Source organism: Cetorhinus maximus, chromosome 4, assembly GCF_964194155.1.
Source record: "Cetorhinus maximus chromosome 4, sCetMax3.hap1.1, whole genome shotgun sequence".
Taxonomy (NCBI): Eukaryota; Metazoa; Chordata; class Chondrichthyes; order Lamniformes; family Cetorhinidae; genus Cetorhinus; species Cetorhinus maximus.
This window is the reverse complement of record NC_135882.1, coordinates 179,551,531-179,572,068: the sequence shown is the minus strand read 5'-3', so window position 1 is coordinate 179,572,068 and position 20,538 is coordinate 179,551,531. Positions and strand designations below refer to the sequence as shown.

At 52.6% G+C, this 20,538-nt stretch overlaps 1 protein-coding gene across 1 annotated transcript in view; it reads left to right on the top strand.

Moving 5' to 3' along the window:
* LOC144679401 (dynein regulatory complex protein 11-like) overlaps nucleotides 1-20,538 on the top strand; it is a 181,258-nt gene that overhangs the window by 124,170 nt on the left and 36,550 nt on the right. Inside the window, exons 8-11 of the mRNA XM_078539758.1 lie at nucleotides 3,888-3,994; nucleotides 6,073-6,168; nucleotides 14,563-14,618; nucleotides 17,394-17,476. Of these exons, the coding sequence (XP_078395884.1) occupies nucleotides 3,888-3,994; nucleotides 6,073-6,168; nucleotides 14,563-14,618; nucleotides 17,394-17,476 (342 nt within the window). The remainder of the gene's footprint in view (nucleotides 1-3,887; nucleotides 3,995-6,072; nucleotides 6,169-14,562; nucleotides 14,619-17,393; nucleotides 17,477-20,538) is intronic.

The following is a 20,538-nucleotide window of genomic DNA, read 5'->3' as shown; positions in this document are numbered from 1 at the left end:
GGGGTGGGTGTGGGTGTGGGGGTGGGGGTGGGTGTATGGGTGGGGTGGGTGTGTGGGTGAGGGTGAGTGTGGGGGTGGGCTGGGGGTGGGGTGGAGAGGGGGGAGTGGGTGTGGGGGTGGTGGGGGTGGGGGTGGTGGAGGTGGGAGTGGGGGTGGGGGTGGGGGTGGTGGGGGTGGGAGTGGTGGGGCTGGTGGTGGGTTTGGGGGTGGGGGTTGTGGTGGTGGGGGTGGTGGGGGTGGGGGTTGGGCTGGTGGTGGGTTTGGGGGTGGGGGTTGTGGTGGGGGTGGTGGTGGTGGGTTTGGGGGTGGGGGTGGAGGGGGGTGGGGGTGGGGGTGTGGGTGGGGGTGGGTGTGGGGGTGGGGGTGGAGGGGGGTGGGGGTGGGTGTGTGGGTGGGGTGGGTGTGTGGGTGGGGGTGGGTGTGGGTGTGGGTGTGGGGGTGGGTGTGGGGGTGGGGTGGAGAGGGGGGAGTGGGTGTGGGGGTGGTGGGAGTGGGGGTGGGTGTGGGGGTGGGGGTGGTGAGGGGTGGGTGTGGGGGTGGATGTGGGGATGGGGGTGCGGGTGGTGGAGATGGGGGTGTGGGTGGGGGTGGTGGGGGTGGGGGTAGGGGTGGTGGGGGTGGGGGTGGTGGGGCTGGTGGTGGGTTTGGGGGTGGGGGTTGTGGTGGTGGGGGTGGTGGATGTGGGGGTGGGGGTGGGGGTGGGGGTGATGGAGGTGGGGGTGGGGGTGGGGGTGGTGGGGCTGGTGGTGGGTTTGTGGGTGGGGGTTTGGGGTGGTGGTGCGGGTGTGGGTGGTGAGGGGTGGGGCTGGGGGAGGGGGGGATATAGGGGGAAGACTCGAAACCTGTAAATGAAGCTGAAAATCATCATTACACGTCACTCAGTGATTATATTTTCAGATTATAAAGTGACAAAATGTGTTCACCCGCCCAACCACTTGGTTTTTCCAGACCTACCACTTTTTCTCGGTGCTGCCCTGACATCCGCAGCAGGGGTGGAGACAGCCTGTGCGATGGTCGGCCCCGTTGCCTCTGATGACTCCGGTGTGGGTCCTCTGGAGATATGAGGCCTTGAGGGCCCCGGTTTGCTTTGGCTGCCCTCCTGTGGGCCGGCTGCTTAGGGGGCAGAGGACAAGGCAGAGGGGGTCACAGGCAAAGGGGACTCAGAGGGAGTGGACGGCCTCTGAGATTCCTGAGTGAGTGACCCAGGGGCATCCACCGGCCGCTCCTCCTCCCTTCGGGTGCCCGAGGGGCCCGGCCTGACTCCATGAGGGGAAGGAGCGTCTGGGGGGACATTGAGGTGCCCCATTTCACTCCCATGTTTCCAATGCAGGAACTCACCCATGTCTACCCCAATTGAGTGCAGATCTGCCCACATCTCTGCATTCTGCTGGACCAGGGTCTCCATGGCATCCACCATCCTCCCCATGGAGACCTCCACACTGAGAACAGGCGGATGCACTCCTTCGTGTGCCCCTCTGATGAGTTGGAAGGCTGAATCTAGAGGCTTGTTATCTGACTCGGACCTCACAGACCCTCTTCCCCAGCAGCCCTCCGAGTGCCGAGGAGCTCGGCTGAACCTGCCTCCTCCTGCTGTGGACACGTGTCCGTGCGGTGACCACCAGATTGTGAACCTGAGCCTGCTCTAGATCTAGGTCCCACCGAGGTGTGTGTCTCTGCGCTGGTGGAGGGTGTGGGTAAGCACTTTGACAGGTCTTCCGGGCTGCTTATTTCCAGTTCTTCACTGGAGGAGGTGCCTCTTGGCTGGAGGTGAGGATGTGGATGGAGCTGAGGGACTGGCTGGCTGAGGGTGTCGGTCGCTTGGCAGAGCTCCCTGTGAACCAAAGTAGAGATAATTAGTGCTGGCAGCAGAGTCAGGAGCAGGAGAGAGAGACACTCACAGTTGTGTTGAGAGAGAGAGGATGTGGTGCAGGATCCTCGCGAGGGTATTCGCTGCCAACCTCACCTTCGCCACAGGCAGGGTCCGCGTCCTCACGAGTCAGTGCGATAGCACATTCCTCAAAGTGAGTGAGGGACCTAATGTGGGCCACTCCACCCCCGGTCTGGGACCTCTCCCTGCGGCTGTGAGCCAGCTTCTCCTGCATGGAAACAGGTGGAGAGAGTGTGAGTGGGACACATGGCACTGCCTGGAATGTTTGTGTGGCGAGCGGAGCCATGGACAGGATGAAGGCGCGAGTTCCAGAGGATATGAGCCTGGTGGAGATGTGAGGGTGTGTGTGAGAGTTAGTGATGTTGAGGTGTGAGATCCCTATGGATGTGTGATGGGTTTGGGAGTGTGTGAGTTGAGAGTGATTAGAAAAGTGAGTTAACCGGCAGAACGGAGACCATTCATCCTCTTGTGGCACTGGGTGGCTGTCCTCTTCTGCAGGGCATTGACGCTGACCTGCACTGACACCATCTCCCATGCTGGATTGGTGAGACTTTGCTTGCTGGTCTTTGGCCAAAGCAGGGGTAGAGGACATCACGGCCTGTACGGCATCCAAAAGGTGCTGTGTAGTGAGTCCGTGTGTGCGTGTGTGTGTCTGTGTAAGTAAGTTTGTGTGTGTGCGTGTGTGTGTGTGTGTCTGTGTAGTGAGACTGTGTCTCTGCAGTGAATCTGTGTGTGTGTCTGTGTAGTGAGACTGTGTGTGTGTGTAGTGAGTCTGTGTGTGTGTGTGTCTGTGTATGTGCAGTGAGACTGTGTGTCTGTGTCTGTGCAGTGAGACTGTGTGTATGTGTGTGTGTCTGTGCAGTGAGACTGTGTGTGTGTAGTGCGTCTGGGTGTGTGTGTGTCTGTGTATGTGCAGTGAGACTGTGTCTGTGTAGTGAATCTGTGTATGTGTGTGTGTGTCTGTGTAGTGAGTCTGTGTGTGCGTGTGTGAGTCTGTGTAGGTAAGTTTGTGTATGTGTGTCTGTGTAGTGAGACTGTGTCTCTGTAGTGAATCTGTGTGTGTGTGTCTGTGTCTGTGCAGTGAGACTGTGTGTGTGTAGTGAGCCTGTGTGTGTGTGTGTGTGTCTGTGTATGTACAGTGAGACTGTGTCTGTGTAGTGAGTCTGTGTATGTGTGTCTGTGTAGTGAGACTGTGTCTCTGTAGTGAATCTGTGTGTGTGTGTGTGTGTGTATGTGTATGTCTGTGTCTGTGCAGTGAGACTGTGTGTGTGTAGTGAGTCTGTGTGTGTGTGTGTCTGTGTATGTACAGTGAGACTATGTCTGTGTAGTGAATCTGTGTATGTGTGTCTGTATATGTGTCTCTGTGTATGTGTCTCTGTGCCTGTGCAGTGAGACTGTGTCTCTGTAGTGAATCTGTGTGTGTGTGTGTGTGTGTGTGTGTGTGTGTGTATGTGTGTGTGTCTGTGTAGTGAGACTGTGTCTCTGTAGTGAATCTGTGTGGGGGTGTGTGTGTGTGTATGTGTGTCTCTGTGCCTGTGCAGTGAGACTGTGTCTGTGCAGTGAGTGTGTGTGTGTATGTATGTGTGTGTGTGTGTGTGTGTGCAGCGAGACTGTGTGTGTGTGTGTCTCTGTGCCTGTGCAGTGAGATGGTGTCTGTGCAGTGAGACTGTGTGTGTGTGTCCCTGGTTGGTGATCCGTATACATGCAGCTTGCTAGAGTTGTAAACTGCTAATTGAGGCCAGAGATTTCCCTGCAGTCTGCAATCAGTGTTGGAGACACTATGATAGGCGTCTGTATCTAACCAGTCAGTGTGTAAACCCGGCTCCCATGTGAATGGGCTGCTCACAGTCCTGGGCTGTCAGAGCCCAGTGAGGGTCACCACCTTCAGGAGGCACTGTGTGTGATCAGGGGAAAGTAAAAAGGTGAATAAAATGTGATTTAGTGATGTCCATAATCGGGTCAATGCCTCCAGTTTAACAGCAGTGTTCTTGCCTCCCAGCTGTGTGGAAGGAACGTGATGAATCCACCAACCTGAGACAGCAGCATGATGTGGAACTGGAGAAAGAGACAAAGAGAAAGGAGGTGGAGACCGAGATCCGATTTCAGGTGGGAGTCCGAGCGGAAACCAGACTGACCCCTCCCCCAAACCCCGTCTCCGAGCTCAAACCCACACTGATACCCCCCAGAATCACAGAATCTCACAGTGTAGAAGAGGCCCTTCGGCCCATCGAGTCTGTACCGACACGTGAGAAACACCTGACCTACCTACCTAATCCCATTTACCAGCACTTGGCCCATAGCCTTGAATTTTATGACGTGCCAAGTGCTCATCCAGGTACTTTTAAAGGATGTGAGGCAACCCGCCTCCACCACCCTCCCAGGCAGTGCATTCCAGACCGTCACCACCCTCTGGGTAAAAAAATTTTTCCTCACATCCCCCCTAAACCTCCTGCCCCTCACCTTGAATTTATGTCCCCTCGTGACTGACCCTTCAACTAAGGGGAACAGCTGCTCCCTATCCATCCTGTCCATGCCCCGCATAATCTTGTACACCTCGATCAGGTCGCCCCTCAGTCTTCTCTGCTCCAGGAAAACAACCCAAGTCTATCCAACCTCTCTTCATAACTTAAATGTTTCATCCCAGGCAAGATCCTGGTGAATCTCCTCTGCACCCCCTCCAGTGCAATCACATCCTTCCTATAAAGTGGCGACCAGAACTGCACACAGTACTCCAGCTGTGGCCTCACCAAGGTTCTATACAACTCCAACATGACCTCCCTACTTTTGTAATCTATGCCTCGATTGATAAAGGCAAGTGTCCCATATGCCTTTTTCACTACCCCACTAACATGCCCCATCACCTTCAGAGATCTATGGACACACACGCCAAGGTCCCTTTGTTCCTCAGAACTTCCTAGTGTCATGCCGTTCATTGAATACTTCCTTGTCAAATTACTCTTTCCAAAGTGTATCACCTCACACTTTTCAGGGTTAAATTCCATCTGCCACTTATGTGCCCATTTGACCATCCCGTCTATATCTTCCTGTAGCCCAAGACACTCAAACTCACTGTTAACCACCCGGCCAATCTTTGTGTCATCCGCAAACTTAATAATCCTACCCCCCATATAATCATCTCTGTCGTTTATATAAATGACAAATAATAGGGGACCCAGCACAGATCCCTGTGGTACACCACTGGACACTGGCTTCCAGTCACTAAAGCATCCTTCTGTCATCACCCTCTGCCTCCTACAACTAAGACAATTTTGAATCCACCTTATCAAATTACCCTGTATCCCATGTGCATTTGTCTTCTTTATAAGTCTTCCATGTGGGACCTTGTCCAAGGCTTTGCTGAAATCCATATAAACTACATCAACTACACTACCCTCATCTACACACCTGGTCACCTCCTCAAAAAATTCAATCAAATTTGTTAGGCATGACCTCCCTCTGACAAAGCCATGCTGACTATCCCTGATCAAACCTTGCCTCTCCAAGTGGAGATAGATTCTCTCCTTCAGAAATTTCTCCACCTCCCCACTGTGTCCAAGCTGACCCCCACCCACTCACACAGACTGAAGCCCCCTGCAGAGACCACAGATACTGGGAATGGGTGCATTTTCCCTTCCCTCAGTGTCCAGTCGAGGAAATGCTGGTATCTCCCGCCTGGTTGCTCCAACCATCTGCTGGTGGGAGATTGGCAGGATCCACAGTGAATTGTTTTGGAACAGTTATATTCACAGTGTGTTTCACACTGCATTAGGAAACTGAACACCTTGGAATGAACAACCCTCAGTATAACGGGAATGGGAACATCGTGGGCCAAGGGACCACTGTGAGCAAGAAACAGGCTGAGTCGGATTAAGCTCCTCTGGATGAAGGTTGTATCTGTGGAGAAAGTGCTGACGTATCTACCTCAGCTGTGTATCCCCAGAAAGAACCAGGATTCACTGTGTGAGCCCCAAAGGGTCAATCCAGGCCCTCCTAGACCCCCAATGGGTTAATCAGCTACCCCAGAGGGTTAATCACACTCAGACAGGGTTAAACAGGCACCCCCAATGGGTTTATCAGACCCCCCCCAAGGGTTATTGAGACTAGAGTTGGAGCAGAGGACGGAGAGCAGATTTAGTTTTAGTTTGTTGGACTGACAGAGACTTCCTTCCCTCTGATACCAACAGGTGGACGAGCTGATGAGAGAGGAATTGAAGAATTTGCGAATGGCTGTGGAGGGAGATTTCAGAGACCCTTCCAAATCAAAGGCCAAACCAAAAAAGGTATCATCAGAGCAAAGTGTATTCCAACCAATTAAATCAGTGCAATGGGCTTCATTCTCTACCCCATGTATCCCACCAACTTCTCCCCATATCCCAAACCCTACCCACCCTCTTCCCATATCCTTCAATGTATCGATCAATCCCTCGATCCCTCGATGTAAACAGGTATGATATAGTCGGGATTACGGAGACATGGCTTCAGGGTGACCAGGAATGGGAACTGAACATCCAGGGGTATTCAGTATTTAGGACAGACAAAAAGGAAAAGGCGGCGGAGTTGCATTGCTGGTTAAAGAGGAAATTAACACAATAGTGAGGAAAGATATTAGCTCCGACGATGTGGAATCTCTATGGGTAGAGCTGAGAAACACTAAGGGGCAAGAAATGTTAGTGGGATTGTATATAGACCCCCAAACTGTAGTGGTAATGTTGGGAATGGCATTAAACAGGAAATTAGAGACGCGTGCAATAAAGGAACATCTGTATTTATGGGTGACTTTAACCTGCATGTAGATTGGGCAAATCAGATTAGTAACAATAGCGCAGAGGAGGAATTCCTGGAGTGTATACGGGATGGTTTTCTGGACCAATATGTAGAGGAACCGACTAGAGAACAGGCCACCCTAGACTGGGTATTGTGTAATGAGAAAGGAATAGTTGGCAATCTAATTGTGCAAGGCCCCTTGGGGATGACCGACCATAATATGATAGAATTCTTCATCAAGCTGGAGAGTGAAGTAGTTGATTCTGAGACTAGGGTCCTGAATCCTAATAAAGGAAACTACGATGGTATGAGGCGCGAGTTGGCTATGAAGGATTGGGAAATGTTATTTAAAGGGATGACGGTGGATAGGCAATGGCAAACGTTCAAAGAGTGCATGGGTGAACTGCAACAATTGTTTATTCCTGATAAAAGCAAAAAACTGCGGATGCTGGAAATCCAAAACAAAAATAAAAATACCTGGAAAAACTCAACAGGTCTGGCAGCATCTGCGGAGAGGAACACAGTTAACGTTTCGAGTCCGTATGACTCTTCAACAGAACTAAGTAAAAATAGAAGAGAGGTGAAATATAAGCTGGTTTAAGGGGGGGTGGGACAGGTAGAGCTGGATAGAGGGCCAGTGATAGGTGGAATAACCAAAAGCTGTCACAGACAAAAGGACAAAGAGGTGTTGAAGGTGGTGATATTATCTAAGGAATGTGCTAATTAAGGGTAGAAAGCAGGACGAGCAAGGTGCAGATAGCCCTAGTGGGGGTGGGGTGGGGTGAAGGGATTGAAAAAGGCTAAAAGGTAGAGATAAAACAATGGATGGAAATACATTTAAAAATAATGGAAATAGGTGGGAAAAGAAAAATCTATGTAAATTATAGGAAAAAGGGGGATCGGAAAGGGGGTGGGGATGGAGGAGAGAGTTCATGATCTAAAATTGTTGAACTTAATATTCAGTCCGGAAGGCTGTAAAGTGCCTAGTCGGAAGATGAGGTGCTGTTCCTCCAGTTTGCGTTGAGCTTCACTGGAACAATGCAGCAGGCCAAGGACAGACATGTGGGCAAGAGAGCAGGGTGGAGTGTTGAAATGGCAAGCGACATGGAGGTCTGGTTCATGCTTGCGGACAGACCGCAGGTGTTCTGCAAAGCGGTCACCCAGTCTGCGTTTGGTCTCTCCAATGTAGAGGAGACCGCATTGGGAGCAGCGAATGCAGTAGACTAAATTGAGGGAAGTGCAAGTGAAATGCTGCTTCACTTGAAAGGAGTGTTTGGGCCCTTGGACGGTGAGGAGGGGGGAAGTAAAGGGACAGGTGTAGCACCTTCTGTGGTTGCATGGGAAGGTGCCGTGGGAGGGGTTTGAGGTGTAGGAGGTGATGGAGGAGTGGACCAGGGTGTCCCGGAGGGAACGATCCCTACGGAATGCCGCCGGGGGGGGTGAAGGGAAGATGTGTTTGGTGGTGGCATCATGCTGGAGTTGGCGGAAATGGTGGAGGATGATCCTTTGAATGCGGAGGCTGGTGGGGTGATAAGTGAGGACAAGGGGGACCCTATCATGTTTCTGGGAGGGAGGAGAAGGCGTTAGGGCGGATGCACGGGAGATGGGCCAGACATGGTTGAGGGCCCTGTCAACCACCGTGGGTGGAAAACCTCGGTTAAGGAAGAAGGAGGACATGTCAGAGGAACTGTTTTTGAAAGTGGCATCATCAGAACAGATGCGACGGAGGCGAAGGAACTGAGAGAATGGGATGGAGTCCTTACAGGAAGCGGGGTGTGAGGAGCTGTAGTCGAGGTAGCTGTGGGAGTCGGTAGGCTTGTAATGGATATTGGTGGACAGTCTATCACCAGATGTTGAGAAAGAGAGGTCAAGGAAGGGAAGGGAAGTGTCAGAGATGGACCATGTGAAAATGATGGAGGGGTGGAAATTGGAAGCAAAATTAATAAATTTTTCCAGGTCCAGACGAGAGCATGAAGCAGCACCGAAGTAATCATCGATGTACCGGAGAAAGAGTTGTGGGAGGGGGCCGGAGTAGGACTGGAACAAGGAATGTTCCACATACCCCATAAAGAGACAGGCATAACTGGGGCCCATGCGGATACCCATAGCCACACCTTTTATTTGGAGGAAGTGAGAGGAGTTAAAGGAGAAATTGTTCAGTGAGAGAACAAGTTCAGCCAGATGGAGGAGAGTAGTGGTGGATGGGGATTGTTCGGGCCTCTGTTCGAGGAAGAAGCGGAGAGCCATCAGACCATCCCGGTGGGGGATGGAGGTGTAGAGGGATTGGACGTTCATGGTGAAGAGGAGGCGGTTGAGGCCAGGGAACTGGAAATTGTTGATATGATGTAGGGTGTCAGAGGAATCGCGGATGTAGGTGGGAAGGGACTGGACAAGGGGAGAGAGAAGGGAGTCAAGATAACGAGAAATGAGTTCCGTGGGGCAGGAACAGGCTGACACGATCGGTCTGCCGGGACAGTCCTGTTTGTGGATTTTGGGTAGGAGGTAGAAGTGGGCCGTTCGAGGTTGGGAGACTATGAGGTTGGAAGCTGTGGAAGGAAGATCTCCAGAGGAGATGAGGTCAGTAACAGTCCTGGAAACAATGGCTTGATGTTCTGTGGCGGGGTCATGGTCCAGGGGGAGGTGAGAGGAAGTGTCTGCGAGTTGACGCTCAGCCTCTGCGAGGTAGAGGTCAGTGTGCCAGACAACAACAGCACCACCCTTGTCAGCGGGTTTGATAACAATGTCAGGGTTGGACCTGAGAGAACGGAGTGCAGTGAGTTCAGAGAGAGACAGGTTAGAATGGGTGAGAGGAGCAGAGAAATTGAGACGACTAATGTCGCGCCGACAGTTCTCACTGAAAAGATCAAGAGAAGGTAAGAATCCAGAGGGAGGGGTCCAGGTGGAGGGAGAATATTGGAGGTGGGCAAAAGGATCCGTTGAACAGGGTGAGGACTCCTGCCCAAAGAAGTGAGCACGGAGACGAAGACGGCGGAAGAAGAGTTCAGCATCATGCCGAGCCCGAAATTCATTGAGATGAGGGCGTAAGGGTATGAAACTAAGTCCTTTGCTGAGCACTGAACGTTCAGCGTCGGAGAGGGGAAGGTCAGGGGGTATGGTGAATACACGGCCGGGGCTGGGATTGGAAGACGGGATGGGGACAGGCAGGGGTGGAGGGTCCTAGATGGGTGTTGGTGTCGATGAGTTGTTGGAACTTGCGTTCCTTTGCACCTGAAAGAAAGAGACAAAGTTTCTTGTTGAGGCGTCGGATGAGACGAAGAATAAAATGAAACTGGGGGCACGGACAGCTTTGATAAAGGGAGCGGCGGTGCTGCTGGAGGGAGAGGTCGAGTGTGTTCATATGGCGGCGCATGGCACCTCAACCTACACCTCAACCCCCTCCCACGGCACCTTCCCATGCAAACGCAGAAGGTGCAACACCTGCCCCTTTATTTCCCCTCTCCTCACCGTCCAAGGGACCTAACACTCCTTTCAAGTGAAGCAGCATTTCACTTGCACTTCCCTCAATTTAGTTACTGCATTCGCTGCTCCCAATGCGGTTTCCTCTACATTGGAGAGAACATGGGTGAACTACAACAATTGCTTATTCCTGTCTGGCACAAAAGTAAAACAGGAAAGGTGGCCAAACCATGGCTTACAAGGGAAATTAGAGTTAGTATTAGATGCAAGGAAGAGGCATACAAACTGGCCAGAAAAAACAACGGACCTGAGGATTGGGAGCAGTTTAGAATTCAGCAAAGGAGGACCAAGGGATTGATTAAGAAGAGGAAATAGAGTATGAGAGTAAACTTGCAGGGAACATAAAAACTGACTGTAAAAGTTTCTATTGGTACGTGAAGAGGAAAAGATTGGTGAAGACAAATGTAGGTCCCTTACAGTCAGAAACAGGGGAATTTATAATGAGGAACAAAGAAATGGCTGACCAGCTAAATACAGACTTTGGTTCTGTCTTCACAAAGGAGGACACTAATAACATACCAGAAATGCTGGGGAACACAGGGTTTAGTGAGAAATCAGTATTAGTAGGGAAATGGTGTTGGGGAAATTGATGGGATTGAAGGCCGATAAATCCCCAGGGCCTGATAATCTACATCCCAGAGCATTTAAGGAAGTGGCCCTAGAAATAGTGGATGCATTGGGGGTCATCTTCCGAGATTCTATAGACTCTGGAACAGTTCCTACAGATTGGAGGGTAGCTAATGTAACCCCACTATTTAAAAAGGGAGGTAGAGAGAAAACAGGGAATTATAGACCAGTCAGCCTGACGTCGGTAGTGGGGAAAATTCTGGAGTCCATTATAAAAGATTTAATAGCTGAGCACGTGGAAAACAGTGGCAGAATCGGACAGAGTCAGCATGGATTTATGAAAGGGAAATCATGCTTGACAAATCTACTGGAATTTTTCGAGGATGTAACTAGTAGAGTTGATGAGGGGGAGCCAGTGGATGTGGTTTATTTGGACTTTCAGGAGGCTTTCGACAAAGTCCCACATAAGAGATTAGCATGTCAAATTAAAGTGCTTGGGATTGGGGGTAGTGTATTGAGATGGATAGAAAACTGGTTGGCAGACAGGAAACAAAGAGTAGGAATAAACGAGTCTTTTTCCGAATGGCAGGCAGTGACTAGTGGGGTACCGCAGGGATCGGTGCTGGGACCCCAGCTATTCACAATATATATTAATGATTTAGTTGAGGGAACTAAATGTAATATCTCCAAATTTGCAGATGACACAAAGCTGGGTGGGAGGGTGAGCTGTGAGGAGGATGCAGAGATGCTTCAGTGTGATTTGGACAAGTTGAGTGAGTGGGCAAATGCATGGCAGATGCAGTATAATGTGGATAAATGTGAGGTTATCCACTTTGGTAGCAAAAACAGGAAGGCAGATTATTGTCTGAATGGCTATAAATTGAAAACGGGGAATGTGCAACGAGACCTGGGTGTCCTTGTACACCAGTTGCTGAAGGTAAGCATGCAGGTGCAGCAGGCGGTAAAGAAGGCAAATGGTTTGTTGGCCTTCATAGCCAGAGGATTCGAGTACAGGAACAGGGATGTTTTGCTGCAATTGTACAGGGTTTTGTGAGACCATACCTGGAATATTGTGTGCAGTTTTAGTCTCCTTATCTGAGGAAGGATGTACTTGCTGTAGAGGGAGTGCAGCAAAGGTTTACCAGACTGATTCCTGGGATGGCGGGACTGACATATGACGAGAGATTGAGTCAGTTAGGATTATATTCACTGGAGTTCAGAAGAATGAGGGGGGATCTCATAGAAACCTATAAAATTCTAACAGGACTAGACAGGGTAGATGCAGGAAGGATGTTCCCGATGGTGGGGAGTCCAGAACCAGGGGTCACAGTCTGAGGATATTGGGTAGACCATTTCAGACTGAGATGAGGAGAAATTTCTTCACCCAGAGAGTGGTGAGCCTGTGGAATTCATAACCACAGAAAGTAGTTGAGACCAAAACATTGTATGTTTTCAAGAAGGAGTTAGATATAGCTCTTGGGGCGAAAGGGATCAAAGGATATGGGGAGAAAGCAGGAGCAGGTTATTGAGTTAGATGATCAGCCATGATCATAATGAATGGCGGAGCAGCCTCGAAGGGCCAAATGGCCTACTCCTGCTCCTAGTTTCTATGTTTCAATCCCAACTTCTCCCCGTATCCTCTAATCCCAATTTCTCCCCGTATCCCTCTATCCCTCCTTCTTCCCGTATCCCTCAATCCCTCCTTCTCCCCAAATCCCTCAATCCCTCCTTCTCCCCGTATCCCTCAATCCCTCCTTCTCCCCGTATCCTTCAATCCCTCCTTCTCCCCGTATCCCTCAATCCCTCCTTCTCCCTGTATCCTTCAATCCCTCCTTCTCCCCATATCCCTCAATCCCTCCTTCTCCCCGTATCCCTCAATCCCTCCTTCTCCCCGTATCCCTCAATCTCTCCTTCTCCCCGTATCCCTCAATCCCTCCTTCTCCCCATATCCTTCAATCCCTCCTTCTCCCCGTATCCCTCAATCCCTCCTCCTCCCCATATCCCTCAATCCCTCCTTCTCCCCGTATCCCTCAATCCCTCCTTCTCCCCATATCCCTCAATCCCTCCTTCTCCCCATATCCCTCAATCCCTCCTCCCCATATCCCTCAATCCCTCCTTCTCCCCGTATCCCTCAATCCCTCCTTCTCCCCATATCCCTCAATCCCTCCTTCTCCCCATATCCTTCAATCCCTCCTTCTCCCCATATCCCTCAATCCCTCCTTCTCCCCATATCCTTCAATCCCTCTTTCTCCCCATAAAACTCAATCCCTCCTCCTTCCCATATTCCTCAGTCCCTCAATCCCTCCTACCCATATCCCTCAATCCCTCCATTTTCCATATCCCTCAATCCCTCCTTCTCCATTACCCCTCAACTCACTATCATCACCATTGCCTTGGTAAACTGTCCATGTTCTGGTATATTAGTTACGTCAATCTCCCTGTGTTTCTATCTGAATGTTGTTAGTAAATGTTGACCATCCTGCTGCCCAGGACTTGACTGTGAGACAGGGATCGACATTTTGCAGGTTGTTTTGATCATTTTCCACAGAAAGGACAATGTTAACATTTGGGGTTAAGTAGATGTTTTTTGGGTCACAGGGTCACACAGGCTCTTTCCATTGACCGCCTGTTGTTTAAGAGCTTGGATCACACGGCAGAAACATTGGGGACTTACATCATCATCATCCGAGAGTGACCACAGCACTCAGCTCCCATCTGAGAGTGACCACAGCACTCAGCTCCCATCCGAGAGTGACCACAGCACTCAGCTCCCATCCGAGAGTGACCACAGCACTCAGCTCCCGTCTGGGAGTGACCACAGCACTCAGCTCCCATCCGAGAGTGACCACAACACTCAGCTCCCATCCGAGAGTGACCACAACACTCAGCTCCCATCCGAGAGTGACCACAACATTCAGCTCCCATCCGGGAGTGACCACAGCACTCAGCTCCCATCCAAGAGTGACCACAGCACTCAGCTCCCATCCGAGAGTGACCACAGCACTCAGCTCCATCTGGGAGTGACCACAGCACTCAGCTCCCATCCGAGAGTGACCACAGCACTCAGCTCCCATCCGAGAGTGACCACAGCACTCAGCTCCCATCCGAGAGTGACCACAGCACTCAGCTCCCATCCGAGAGTGACCACAGCACTCAGCTCCCATCCAGGAGTGACCACAGCACTCAGCTCCCATCCGAGAGTGACCACAACACTCAGCTCCCATCCGAGAGTGACCACAGCACTCAGCTCCCATCCAGGAGTGACCACAGCACTCAGCTCCCGTCCGAGAGTGACCACAGCACTCAGCTCCCATCCGAGAGTGACCACAACACTCAGCTCCCATCCGACAGTGACCACAGCACTCAGCTCCCATCTGAGAGTGACCACAGCACTCAGCTCCATCTGGGAGTGACCACAGCACTCAGCTCCCATCCGAGAGTGACCACAACACTCAGCTCCCGTCCGAGAGTGACCACAGCACTCAGCTCCCATCCGGGAGTGACCACAGCACTCAGCTCCCGTCCGAGAGTGACCACAACACTCAGCTCCCATCCGGGAGTGACCACAGCACTCAGCTCCCATCCGAGAGTGACCACAGCACTCAGCTCCCATCCGAGAGTGACCACAGCACCAAGCCCTGAGGGGATGTTACAGCTCCAACACCCCATTTATTCTCACACACTCCATCCACCGGCCTGAACTGGCTCAGTTGATGATTTGTTAATTTCCATTAGTCGCAACTACACCTGACTTGATCGGGCACTCCTCCAAAAGCCTGACGTGTGGAACTTTATCAGATACTGTCTCATCCACGTGCATCTTGACTGATTCACATCTGAATTGATGTTGTTCTATTTTTGTTCAGCGTAAAGGTAAAGGAAAAGGTGCAAAGAAGAAGGAGAAAGACTTCACAGCTGATAGGTAAAAGGTTCAAAGATTGTCTGATGATCTCGAGCTCTATGTGACCCTCGGGTTGATGATGGGGCTGATGTGTGAGTGTTTCCACCATCAGTAATGTGAGTCTACTGACCCCATCACCAGCACCGACCCTGGCTGGAGGTAACACTGAGGCTTGGCACTCAGCTGGGCGTCCATCTGCTTTCAGGTAGATCCAGGGTGACACAGGGTCACAGCCTCCTGTCACTGACCACTGACCAAATCAGAAGACCCTATCCTAAGGGGTGTGAATGCCTCCTCGTACAAAGTGTCCAGGTAACCTCCCCCTCCCTGAAGTGTCGCAGTGTCTGCAGCTCGGCCTCCAGCTCGATGACTCTGAGCCGAAGTTCCTCGAGCCGCAGACACTAACTGCAGCCGGGATCCCATTGGGGTCCAGGAGTTTCTATATTCTGCAGTGACAACAGCACCTGCTTTGCCAACTTTCATATATATTAACTAATTCCTTTTTTTAAATTAATAGTCTTGCTTGTGCTTATATACTTATCAATTCAAAATAATATTCTATTCACCCCAATTTTAAATTCCTGAGTTTAAATAAGGTAAATAAGAAATTCCCACCAGCCAATCACTAACCCTAACCCTGTGGTAACACACCTCGATTTTTCTTACTGAATGTGGGCTCTGAACCCACCCCCCTCACCTAGCACCGCATTACCCCACCCCCACCCCCACCCCCACCCCGATCACCACCCCCACCCCCACCCCCACCCCGATCACCACCCCCACCCCCACCCCCACCCCGATCACCACCCCCACCCCCACCCACACCCCGATCACCACCCACACCCCGATCACCACCCCCACCCCCACCCCGACCCCCACACCGACCCCCACCCCCACCCACACCCCCAACACCACACCCCCACCCCGACCCCCACCCCACCCCCACCCCCACCCACACCCCGATCACCACACCCACCCCCACCCCGATCACCACCCCCACCCCCACCCCGACCCCCACCCCCACCCCGACCCCGACACCCACCCCGACCCCCACCCCCACCCCCACCCCCACCCACACCCCCAACACCACACCCCCACCCCGACCCCCACCCCCACCCCGACCCCCACCCCCACCCCCACCCACACCCCGATCACCACCCCCACCCCCACCCCGACCCCCACACCGACCCCCACCCCCACCCCAACCCCCACCCCCACCCACACCCCCACCCCCACCCCCACCCACACCCCGATCACCACCCCCACCCCCACCCACACCCCGATCACCACCCCCACCCCCACCCCGACACCCACACCGACCCCCACCCCCACCCCGACCCCCACCCACACCCCCACCCCCACCCCCACCCACACCCCGATCACCACCCCCACCCCCACCCCGACCCCCACACCGACCCCACCCCCACCCCGACCCCCACCCCCACCCACACCCCCACCCCCACCCACACCCCGATCACCACCCCCACCCCCACCCACACCCCGATCACCACCCCCACCCCCACCCCGACCCCCACACCGACCCCCACCCCCACCCCGACCCCCACCCCCACCCACACCCCGATCACCACCCCCACCCCCACCCACACCCCGATCACCACCCCCACCCCCACCCCGACCCCCACACCGACCCCCACCCCCAACCCGACCCCCACCCCCACCCACACCCCCACCCCCACCCCCACCCACACCCCGATCACCACCCCCACCCCCACCCACACCCCGATCACCACCCCCACCCCCACCCCGACCCCCACACCGACCCCCACCCCCACCCCGACCCCCACCCCTACCCCCACCCCCACCCCGACCCCCACCCCACCCCGATCACCACACCCCCACCCCGACCCCCAACCACACCCCGATCACCACCCCGACCCCCACACCGACCCCCACCCCGACCCCCACCCCCACCCACACCCCCAACACCCCACCCCGACCCCCACCCGCACCCCCACCCCGACCCCCACCCCCACCCCCACCCCCACCCACACCCCGATCACCACCCCCACCCCCACCCCGACCCCCACACCAACCCCCACCCCCACCCCGACCCCCACCCCCACCCCCACCCCGACCCCCACCCCCAACCACACCCCCAACACCACACCCCCACCCCCACCCCTACCCCCACCCCCACCGCGACCCCCACCCCCACCCCGACCCCCGACCCCCACCCCCACCCCCACCCCCACCCCCACCCCCAACCCAACACCCACCCCCACCCTGATCCCCACCCCGACCCCCACCCTGACTCCGACCCCCACCCCCACCCCCACCCCAACCCCCACCCCCACCCTGATCCCCACCCCGACCCCCACCCTGACTCCGACCCCCACCCCCACCCCCACCTCCACCCCCACCCCCACCCCCACCCCAACCCCCACCCCCACCCGACCCCCACCCTGATCCCCATTCTGGCCATCCCTGCCTAACCCCCTGTCAGAGGGTCAGTACTGAGGGAGTGCTGCACTGTCAGAGGTGCCATCTTTCAGGTGAGACTTTAAACTGAGTCTCTGCCCTCTTGGGTCAATGTAAAGTACCACTCAGCGCTATTTCGAAGAGCAGGTGGGTTCTCCCCACTGTCCTGGGCCAATATTTGCCCATCAACTAACTCCTCAAGAATAGATCATATGGCCACTGTCACATTGCTGTTTGTGGCAGTTCACTAAACATAAATTGGCTTCTGCGTTTCCGACATTCCAGGAGTAGCATTGCTCCCGAATGTCCCACATTGCATCTGGACCCAGATGTTTTGACCATGTTGTTGTGTTTCAGGACCCTCGCCTCACTCTGCGATGAGCTGATTGAACAAGGTCTGTTGAAAGCAGTTCCACAGGTTCCTTTATCTGAATATTTAGGTGAGTGAATGCTCCTGTTTCCCTCGTTCTGATGAGATGCTTCACCTGAACAAGCCCACTACCCTTCCCAGTCTCACACCAAAACCCTTCCATCTGACCCCTAGGCTCCCAGTCACTCAGCCCAGCACCCGACCCTTGACAAAGAACAAAGAAAAGTACAGCACAGGAACAGGCCCTTCGGCCCTCCAAGCCTGCGCCGATCATATTGCCCATCAACTAAAACATTTTGCACTTCTGGGTCCGTATCCCTCTATTCCCATCCTATTCATGTATTTGTCAAGCTGCCTCTTAAACACCACTATCGTACCTGCTTCCACCACCTCCTCTGGCAGCGAATTCCAGACACTCACTACCCTCTGTGTAAAAAACTTGCCCCGCACATCTCCTCTATAGTTTTCTCCTCTCACCTTAAATCTGTCCCCTAGTAATTGACTCTTCCACCCTGGGAAAAAGCTTCTGACTATCTACTCTGTCCATGCCACTCATAATTTTGTAAACTTCTATCAAGTCGCCCCTCAATCTCCGTCGCTCTAGTGAGAACAATCCGAGTTTCTCCAACCTCTCCTCATAGCTAATAACCTCCAGACCAGGCAGCATCCTGGTAAACCTCCTCTGCACCCTCTCCAACGCCTCCATATCCTTCTGGTAATGTGGTGAGCAGAATTGCACGCAATATTCCAAGCGTGGCCTAACCAAGGTTCTATACAGCTGCAGCATGACTTCCCAGCTTTTATACTCAATACCCCTGCCGATGAAGGCAAGTATGCCATATGCCTTCCTGACTACCTTATCCACCTGCGTTGCCACTTTCAGTGACCTGTGGACCTGTACACCCAGATCCCTCTGCCCATCGATGCACTTAAGGGTTCTGCCATTTACTGTATAATTCCTGCCTGTATTAGACCTTCCAAAATGCATTACCTCGCATTTGTCCGGATTAACCTCCATCTGCCATTTCTCCGCCCAAGTCTCCAACCGATCTATATCCCGTTGTCTCCTTTGACAGTCCTCTTCACTATCTGCAACTCCTCCAACCTTAGTGTCGTCTGCAAACTTACAAATTAGCCCAGTTACATTTTCCTCCAAATCATTTATGTATACTACAAACAGCAAAGGTCCCAGCACTGATCCCTGCGGAACTCCACTAGTCACAGCTCTCCATTCAGAAAAGCACCCTTCCACTGCTACCCTCTGTCTTCTATGACCAAGCCAATTCTGTATCCATCTTGCCAGCTCACCTCTGATCCCGTGCAATTTTACCTTCTGTACCAGTCTGCCATGAGGGACCTTGTCAAAGGCCTTACTGAAATCCATGTATATAACATCCACTGCCCTTCCATCGTCGATCATCTTTGTCACTTCCTCGAAAAACTCGATCAAGTTAGTGAGACACGACCTCCCCTTCACAAAACCATGCTGCCTCTCACTAATACGCCCATTTGCTTCCAAATGGTAGTAAATCCTGTCACGAAGAATCTTCTCCAATAATTTCCCTACCACTGACGTAAGGCTCACCGGCCTGTAATTTCCTGGATTATCCCTGCTACCCTTCTTAAACAATGGAACAACATTGGCCATTCTCCAGTCCTCTGGGACCTCACCCGTAGCCAGTGAGGATACAAAGATTTCTGTCAAGGCCCCAGCAATCTCCTCCCTTGCCTCCCTCAGTACTCTGGGGTAGATCCCATCTGGCCCAGGGGACTTATCCACCTTAATATTCCTCAAGACGCCTAACACCTCTTTTTTGATCTCAACATGATCCAGGCTATCTACACACTCTTCCCTAGACAAATCGACCGCTAAGTCCTTCTCTTTGGTGAATACTGATGAGAAGTATTCATTCAGTATCTCTCCCATTTCTTCTGGCTCCACACACACATTCCCACCTCTGTCCCTCAGTGGGCCTACCCTTTCCCTGGCTACCCTCTTGCTTTTTATATATGTATAAAAGGCCTTGGGATTTTCCTTAATCCTGATTGCCAGTGACTTTTCATGACCCCTTTTAGCCCTCCTGACTCCTTGCTTAAGTTTCTTCCTACTTTCTTTATATTCTCCACGGACTTCATCTGTTCCCAGCCTTCTAGCCCTTATGAATGCTTCCCTTTTCTTTTTGACTAATCTCTCAATATCCTTCCTTATCCAAGGTTCCTGAAACTTGCCATGCTTATTATCCTTCATCCTAGCAGGAACATGCCGGTCCTGAATTCTTATCAACTGACGTTTGAAAGCCCCCCACATGTCAGTTGTTGATTTGCCCTCAAACATCTGCCTCCAGTCTAGATTCCTCAGTTCCTGCCTAATATTGTTATAATTAGCCTTCCCCCAATTAAGCACCTTAACCCAAGGACTCCTGTTATCCTTATCCACCAGTACCTTGAAACTTACTGAATTATGGTCACTTTTCCCGAAATGCTCCCCTACTGAAACTTCGACCACCTGGCTGGGTTCATTCCCTAATACCAGGTCCAGTATTGCCCCTTCCCTAGTTGGACTATCTACATATTGTCTCAGGAAGCCCTCCTGGATACACCTTACAAATTCTGCACCATCCAAACCCCGAGCACTAAGTGATTCCCAGTCAATATAGGGAAAGTTAAAATCACCCACCACAACAACCCTATTGCTTTTACATCTTTCCAAAATCTGCCTACATAACTGTTCCTCGATCTCCCGCCGGCAATTGGGAGGCCTATAGTAAACCCCCAACATTGTGACTGCACCCTTCCTATTCCGGAGCTCTACCCATATTGCCTCGCTGCATGAGCCCACCGAGGTGTCCTCCTGTCGTACAGCTGTGATATTCCCCTTAACCAGCAGTGCAACTCCCCCACCTCTTCTACATCCCTCTCTATCCTGCCTGAAATATCTAAATCCTGGAACGTTTATCTGCCAATCCTGTCCATCCTTCAACCAATTCTCTGTAATAGCAATAACATCATAGTCCCAAGTACTAATCCAAGCTCTAAGATCATCTGCCTTGCCTGTTATACATCTTGCATTAAAACAAATGCATTTCAGACCCCCAGTCCCACTGTGTTCAGTAATTTCTCCCTGCCTGCCCT